The sequence below is a fragment of the Petromyzon marinus genome, unplaced genomic scaffold, assembly GCF_048934315.1.
Source record: "Petromyzon marinus isolate PM22_M1 ecotype Great Lakes invasive population unplaced genomic scaffold, UKy_Petmar_22M1.pri1.0 PM_Scaffold_40, whole genome shotgun sequence".
NCBI classification, from domain to species: domain Eukaryota; kingdom Metazoa; phylum Chordata; class Hyperoartia; order Petromyzontiformes; family Petromyzontidae; genus Petromyzon; species Petromyzon marinus.
The window spans coordinates 45,777-55,000 of record NW_027423391.1 but is presented as its reverse complement, the minus strand read 5'-3'; the positions used below and the strand labels follow the sequence as shown (position 1 = coordinate 55,000).

At 53.4% G+C, this 9,224-nt stretch overlaps 2 protein-coding genes across 3 annotated transcripts in view; one reads left to right on the top strand and one right to left on the bottom strand.

Moving 5' to 3' along the window:
* The window catches only part of LOC116938327 (uncharacterized), a 40,708-nt gene that overhangs the window by 24,147 nt on the left and 7,337 nt on the right, over nt 1-9,224 (top strand). For both annotated transcript variants that reach the window (XM_076064356.1, XM_076064355.1), the window contains one exon: nt 1,311-1,427. In XM_076064356.1, the coding sequence (XP_075920471.1) occupies nt 1,311-1,427 (117 nt within the window). The remainder of the gene's footprint in view (nt 1-1,310; nt 1,428-9,224) is intronic.
* On the bottom strand, nt 4,082-9,196 carry LOC142923305 (uncharacterized). The gene is made up of 4 exons (XM_076064360.1): nt 9,191-9,196; nt 7,038-8,607; nt 4,994-6,084; nt 4,082-4,087 (listed from the first exon to the last, which is right to left on the bottom strand). Exons 1-4 carry the CDS (start codon nt 9,194-9,196, stop codon nt 4,082-4,084), a joined length of 2,673 nt encoding a protein of 890 aa, XP_075920475.1.

Sequence of the window (9,224 nt, the reverse complement as noted above, 5' to 3'; positions counted from 1 at the left end):
CATCAGTAGCATCATCATCAGCAGCATCATCAGTAGCATCATCATCAGTAGCATCATCATCAGTAGCATCATCATCAGTAGCATCATCAGTAGCAGCATCATCAGTAGCATCATCATGATCAGTAGCATCATCATCAGAAGCATCATCGTCATCAGTAGCATCATCAATATCATCATCAGTAGAAGCATCATCTCTCTGTGTGTCTCTCACTGTCTCTCTCTGTCTCTCTGTGTGTCTCTCTCTGTGTCTCTCTCTGTGTCTCTGTCTCTCTCTGTCTCTGTGTGTCTCTCTCTGTCTCTCTCTCTGTGTCTCTCTCTCTGTCTGTGTCTCTCTCTGTGTCTCTGTCTCTCTCTGTGTATCTCTGTGTCTCTCTCTGTCTCTCTCTCCATGTCTCAGTGTGTCTGTGTGTGTCTGTGTGTGTCTCTGTGTCTGTGTGTCTCTCTGTCCTCTCCATGTCTCAATGTGTCTGTGTGTCTCTGTGTCTGTGTCTCTCTGTGTCTCTCTCTGTGTCTCTCTGTCTCTCTGTCTCTCTCTGTGTCTCTGTCTCTCTCTGTATCTCTGTGTGTCTCTCTCTGTGTCTCTCTCTGTCTCTCTCTGTGTCTCTCTCTGTGTGTCTCTCTGTGTGTCTCTCTCTCTCTGTCTCTGTGTCTCTCTGTCTCTGTGTCTCTGTGTCTCTCTCTCTGTGTATCTCTGTGTCTCTCTCTGTCTCTCTCTCACATGTCTCAGTGTGTCTGTGTGTCTCTGTGTCTGTGTCTCTCTCTGTGTCTCTCTCTGTCTCTCTCTCTCCATGTCTCAGTGTGTCTGTGTGTGTCTGTGTGTGTCTCTGTGTCTCTGTGTCTGTGTGTCTGTGTGTGTCTCTGTGTCTGTGTATGTATGTGTGTGTCTGTGTGTCAGTGTGTGTTTGTGTGTGTCTCGTGTGTGTCCTCCTGTGTGTGTCTCTGTGTGTGTAGTATCTGTGTCTCTCAGTGTGTCTCTGTGTGTGTCTGTGTCTCTGTGTGTCTCTGTGTCTCTGTGTGTGTGTCTGTGTGTCTGTGTGTCACAGTGTGTCTCTGTGTCTGTGTGTCTCTGTGTTTCTCAGTTGTGTCTCTGTCTCTGTGTGTCTCTGTGTGTCTCTGTGTGTCTCTGTGTGTGTCTGTGTGTCACTGTGTGTCTCTGTGTGTGTCTCAGTGTGTCTGTGTGTCTCTTGTGTGTCTCAGTGTGTCTCTGTGTGTCTCTGTGTGTCTGTGTGTCTCTGTGTGTCTCTGTGTGTCTGTGTGTCTCTGTGTATTTGTGTGTCTCTGTGTGTGTCTCTCTCTGTGTGTCTCTGTAGTACCGGTGGACTCACTCTCTCTCCCCGCCGGACTCTCCCGGCTGGCTGTGTGGGAGACTCACACCCGAGGAGTGGCATCACGACTCATGGCTAAGATGGGATACGTACCAGGGACAGGTGAGACACACAGAGAGACACGGGAGAGAGACACGGGGAGACACGGAGAGAGACACGGAGAGAGAGAGAGACACGGGGAGTGGCATCAAGACTCATGGCTAAGATGGGATGACGTACCAGGGACAGGTGAGACACGGAGAGACACGGGAGACACGGAGAGAACACGGGGAGAGAGACACGGGGAGAGACACACGGAGAGAGACACACGGAGAGAGAGAGACACGGGGAGTGGCATCACGACTCATGGCTAAGATGGGATACGTACCAGGGACAGGTGAGACACACAGAGAGAGACACGGGGAGAGAGACACACGGAGAGAGATACACGGGGAGTGAGACAGGGGAGAGACACAGGGAGAGAGAGACACGGGGAGACACGGGGAGTGGCATCACGACTCATGGCTAAGATGGGATACGTACCAGGGACAGGTGAGACACAGAGAGGAGACACGGGGAGAGAGACACGGGGAGAGAGAGACACACGGGGAGAGACACGGGGAGAGAGACACGGGAGAGAGAGACACGGAGAGAGAGAGAGACACGGGAGTGGCATCACGACTCATGGCTAAGATGGGATACGTACCAGGGACAGGTGAGACACAGAGAGAGACACGGAGAGAGAGACACACGGGAGAGACACACAGGGGAGAGACACGGGGAGAGAGACACGGGGAGTGGCATCACGACTCATGGCTAAGATGGGATACGTACCAGGGGACAGGTGAGACACACAGAGACACGGGGAGAGACACGGGGAGAGAGAGAGACACGGAGAGAGAGAGACACGGGGAGAGAGAGACACAGGGAGTGGCATCACGACTCATGGCTAAGATGGGATACGTACCAGGGACAGGTGACACAGAGAGACACGGGGAGACACGGGGAGAGAGACACGGAGAGACGGGGAGAGAGACACGGGAGAGACACACGGAGAGAGAGACACGGAGAGAGAGACACGGGGAGACACGGGGAGTGGCATCACGACTCATGGCTAAGATGGGATACGTACCAGGGACAGGTGAGACACACAGAGACACAGGGAGAGAGAGAGACACGGGGAGAGAGACACGGGGAGAGAGACACGGGGAGTGGCATCACGACTCATGGCTAAGATGGGATACGTACCAGGGACAGGTGAGACACACAGAGACACAGGGAGAGAGAGAGACACGGGGAGGAGAGACACGGGAGAGAGACACGGGGAGAGAGAGACACGGGGAGTGGCATCACGACTCATGGCTAAGATGGGATACGTACAGGGACAGGTGAGAACAGAGAGAGAGACACGGGGAGAGAGACACGGGGAGAGAGAGACACACGGGGAGAGACACGGGGAGAGAGACACGGGGAGAGAGAGACACGGAGAGAGAGAGAGACACGGGGAGTGGCATCACGACTCATGGCTAAGATGGGATACGTACCAGGGACAGGTGAGACACAGAGAGAGACACGGAGAGAGAGACACACGGGAGAGACACACGGGGAGAGACACGGGGAGAGAGACACGGGGAGTGGCATCACGACTCATGGCTAAGATGGATACGTACCAGGGACAGGTGAGACACACAGAGACACGGGGAGAGAGACACGGGAGAGAGAGAGACACGGAGAGAGAGAGACACGGGGAGAGAGAGACACAGGGAGTGGCATCACGACTCATGGCTAAGATGGGATACGTACCAGGACAGGTGGAGACACAGAGAGACACGGGGAGAGAGACACGGAGAGAGAGACACGGGGAGTGAGACACGGGGAGAGACACACGGAGAGAGAGACACGGGGAGACACGGGGAGTGGCATCACGACTCATGGGCTAAGATGGGATACGTACCAGGGACAGGTGACACAGAGAGACACGGGAGACACGGGAAAGAGACACGGAGAGACGGGAGAGAGACACGGGGAGAGACACACGGAGAGAGAGACACGGGAGAGAGAGAGACACGGGGAGTGGCATCACGACTCATGGCTAAGATGGGATACGTACCAGGGACAGGTGAGACACACAGAGACACAGGGAGAGAGAGAGACACGGGGAGAGAGACACGGGGAGAGAGACACGGGGAGAGAGAGACACGGGGAGTGGCATCACGACTCATGGCTAAGATGGGATACGTACCAGGGACAGGTGAGACACAGAGAGAGACACGGGGAGACACGGAGAGAGAGAGAGAGACACAGAGACACGGGGAGACACAGGGAGAGAGAGAGACACGGGGAGAGAGAGACACGGGGAGTGGCATCACCACTCATGGCTAAGATGGGATACGTACCAGGGACAGGTGAGACACAGAGAGAGACACGGAGAGAGAGAGACACGGAGAGAGAGACACGGGGAGAGAGACACGGGAGAGACACGGGGAGAGAGAGAGACACGGGGAGAGAGAGAGACACGGAGAGAGAGAGACACGGAGAGAGAGACACGGAGAGAGAGACACGGAGAGAGAGACACGGAGAGAGAGACATGGGGAGAGAGACACGGGGAGTGGCATCACGACTCATGGCTAAGATGGGATACGTACCAGGGACAGGTGAGACACACAGAGAGACACGGGGAGTGAGACACGGGGAGAGAGACACGGGGAGATAGAGACACACGGGGAGAGAGACACGGGGAGAGAGACACGGGGAGACACGGGGAGTGGCATCACGACTCATGGCTAAGATGGGATACGTGTCAGAGACAGGTGAGACACGGAGAGAGAGACACGGGGGGAGAGAGACACGGGAGAGAGAGACACGGGGAGAGAGAGACACGGGGAGAGAGAGACACGGGGAGAGAGAGACACGGGGAGAGAGAGACACACGGGGAGAGAGACACGGGGAGAGGGAGAGACACGGAGAGAGAGAGACGGGGAGAGAGAGACACGGGGTGAGAGAGACACGGGGAGAGTCACGAGGGGAGAGAGAGACACGGAGAGACACAGAGAGAGACACGGGGAGACACACAGAGACACAGGGAGAGAGACACGGAGAGAGACACGGGGAGACACAGGGGAAGAGACATGGAGAGAGACATGGGGAGACACGGGGGGAGAGACACGGGGGGAGAGACACGGGGGAGAGACACGGGGGGAGAGACACGGGGAGACACAGGGAGAGACACAGAGACACGGGGGAGAGACACGGAGACGGAGAGAGACACGGGGAGAGACACAGAGAGAGACACAGGGGGAGAGACACAGGGGGAGACACGGAGACAAGGAAAGAGACACGGGGAGACACAGGGAGAGAGACACGGAGAGAGAGACACGGGGAGAGAGACACGGGGAGACACAGAGAGAGACACGGGGAGAGAGAGACAGAGACACAGGGAGACACAGGGGGAGAGAGACCCAGGAGACACGGGGGAGGAGACACAGGGGGAGACACAGGGGGAGACACAGAGACACGGAGACACACGGGGAGACACACGGGAGACACCGAGAGACACAGAGACACGGAGACACAGGGAGACACAGAGACACACGGAGACACAGAGACACACAGAGAAACACAGAGACACGTAGACACAGAGATACAGACATACGGAGACACACAGAGACACACAGACAGTAGACACAGACACAGGACACAGAGACAAACAGATACACACGGAGACACAGAGACACAGAGACACAGAGATACAGACATACGGAGACACACAGAGACACGCAGACACGTAGACAGAGACACAGAGACACAGAGACACAGAGACACGTAGACACAGAGACACGTAGACACAGAGACACATAGAGACACGGGGGGACACACAGAGACACATGGAGACACAGAGAGACACAGAGACACACAGAGACACACAGAGACACAGAGACAGAGACACACGAGACACAGAGACACAGAGACACACAGAGACACAGACACACGTAGACACAGAGACACGTAGACACACAGGGGCACAGAGAGACACACGGAGACTCAGGACACACGTAGACACAGAGACACACAGAGACACAGAGACAGAGACACACTGAGACACACGGAGACACAGAGACATAGAGACACACAGAGACAGAGACACAGAGACACACTGAGACACATGGAGACACGGAGACACAGAGACACGTAGACACAGAGACAAGAGACACACGTAGACACACAGACAGAGACACACGGAGACACGGAGACACAGACACACAGTTACACAGGAGACACGTAGACACGGAGACACACAGAGACACGGACACACAGAGACACAGAGACACACGGAGACACAGAGACACACAGACACAGAGACACAGACACACAGAGACACGTAGACACGTAGACACAGAGACACACAGACACACGTAGACACACGTAGACACGTAGACACAGAGCCACACGGAGACACACAGAGATAGAGACACAGAGAGAGACAGAGAGAGAGACACAGAGAGACACACGGAGACACACAGAGACACGTAGACACAGAGACACACGTAGACACACAGAGACACACGTAGACACACGTAGACACACAGAGACACACAGACACACGTAGACACGTAGACACAGAGACACACGGAGACACAGAGACACACAGAGACACACAGAGACACACAGAGACACAGACACAGAGACACACAGAGACACACAGAGACACACGTAGACACAGAGACACAGAGAGAGACACACAGAGACACACAGAGACACACGTAGACACAGCACACGTAGACACACAGACACAGAGACACAGAGACACACAGAGACACACAGAGACACACAGAGACACACAGAGACAGAGACACACAGAGACACACAGAGACACACGTATGACACAGAGACACACAGAGACACACAGAGACAGAGACACACGTAGACACACAGAGACAGAGACACACGTAGACACACGTAGACACAGAGACACAGAGAGAGACACACAGAGACACACAGACACACAGAGACACAGAGACACACAGAGACACACAGAGCAACAGAGACACACAGAGACACACAGAGACACACAGAGACACACAGAGACACACAGAGACACAGAGACACACGTAGACACAGAGACACACAGAGACACACAGAGACACACAGAGACAGAGATGCACGTAGACACACAGAGACAGAGACACACGTAGACACACGTAGACACAGAGACACACACGTAGACACAGAGACAGAAACACACAGAGAAACAGAGACACACAGAGACACACAGAGACAGAGACACAGAGACACACAGAGACAGAGACACACAGAGACACAGAGACACACAGAGACAGAGACACACGTAGACACAGAGACACAGACACAGAGACACAGAGACACCACTTAGACACGTAGACACAGAGGACACACGTAGACACAGAGACACAGAGACACACGTAGACACGTAGACACGAAGACACACGTAGACACACAGAGACACACGTAGACACAGAGACAGAGACACACAGTCACACAGAGACACACAGAACAGAGACATCACAGACACACAGACACAGAGACACACAGAGACACACAGAGACAGAGACACACGTAGACACACGTAGACACACGTAGACACACAGAGACACACAGAGACACACAGAGACAGAGACACACAGAGACACACGTAGGAGGCACGTAGACACAGAGACACACGTAGACACACGTAGACACACGTAGACACAGCAGCACGTAGACACAGAGACACACGTAGACACAGAGACACAGAGACACACGTAGACACAGAGACACAGAGACACACGTAGACACAGAGACACACACGTAGACACAGAGACAGAGACACACAGAGACACACGTAGACACAGAGACACACACGTAGACACAGAGACACAGAGACACACAGAGACACACAGAGACACACGTAGACACACGTAGACACACGTAGACACAGACACAGAGACACACAGACACACACACAGAGACACACGTAGACACACGTAGACACACAGAGACACACGTAGACACAGAGACAGAGACACACAGACACACAGAGACACACAGGACACAGAGACACAGAGACACACGTAGACACACGTAGACACACAGAGACACACAGAGACACACAGGTACTACACACAGACACAGAGACACAGACACACAGGTACTGCACAGAGACACACAGAGACACACAGAGACAGAGACACACAGAGACACACGTAGACACGTAGACACACGTAGACACACACGTAGACACAGAGACAGAGGAGACACACAGAGACAGAGACACACGTAGACACACGTAGACACACGTAGACACACGTAGACACAGACACAGAGACACACAGACACACACACAGAGACACACGTAGACACACGTAGACACACAGAGACACACAGAGACACACAGAGACAGAGACACACAGAGACACACAGAGACACACAGAGACACAGAGACACACGTAGACACAGAGACACACAGAGACACACAGAGACACACAGAGACAGAGATGCACGTAGACACACAGAGACAGAGACACACGTAGACACACGTAGACACAGAGACACACACGTAGACACAGAGACACAGAGACAGAGACACACAGAGAAACAGAGACACACAGAGACAGAGACACAGAGACACACAGAGACAGAGACACACAGAGACACAGAGACACACAGAGACAGAGACACACGTAGACACAGAGACACAGACACAGAGACACAGAGACACACGTAGACACGTAGACACAGAGACACACGTAGACACAGAGACACAGAGACACACGTAGACACAGAGACACAGAGACACACGTAGACACGTAGACACAGAGACACACGTAGACACACAGAGACACACGTAGACACAGAGACAGAGACACACAGACACACAGAGACACACAGACACAGAGACACAGAGACACACAGACACACAGACACAGAGACACACAGAGACAGAGACACACGTAGACACACGTAGACACACGTAGACACAGAGACACACAGAGACACACAGAGACAGAGACACACAGAGACACACGTAGACACGTAGACACAGAGACACACGTAGACACACGTAGACACACGTAGACACACGTAGACACAGAGACACACGTAGACACAGAGACACAGAGACACACGTAGACACAGAGAACACAGAGACACACGTAGACACAGAGACACACACGTAGACACAGAGACAGAGACACACAGAGACACACGTAGACACAGAGACACACACGTAGACACAGAGACACAGAGACACACAGAGACACACAGAGACACAGAGACACACGTAGACACACTAGACACACGTAGACACACGTAGACACAGACACAGAGACACACAGACACACACACAGAGACACACGTAGACACACGTAGACACACAGAGACACACGTAGACACAGAGACAGAGACACACAGACACACAGAGACACACAGACACAGAGACACAGAGACACACGTAGACACACGTAGACACACGTAGACACACAGAGACACACAGGTACTACACACAGACACAGAGACACAGACACACAGGTACTGCACAGAGACACACAGAGACACACAGAGACAGAGACACACAGAGACACACGTAGACACGTAGACACACGTAGACACACACGTAGACACAGAGACAGAGGAGACACACAGAGACAGAGACACACGTAGACACACGTAGACACACGTAGACACATGTAGACACACGGAGACACAGACACAGAGACACAGAGACACACACAGAGACACAGAGACAGAGACACACACGTAGACACGTAGACACACAGAGACACACGTAGACACAGAGACACACGTAGACTCTGTACGTGGCTTCTAGCTCACCACGTGAGACCTCCCCCCTCATGAATATTCATTCGTGCCACCCTCATGCTAATTAACGAGGGTGGGCGTGTCTCC

Excerpts from the sequence above, each read along its gene's own strand:
- LOC142923305 (XM_076064360.1), bottom strand. Across the intron at positions 6,085-7,037 it reads ACGTGTGTCTCTGTGTCTAC|TCTACGTGTGCTGTGTCTAC; the intron begins GTGCTGCTGTGT and ends TGTGTCTGTGTG.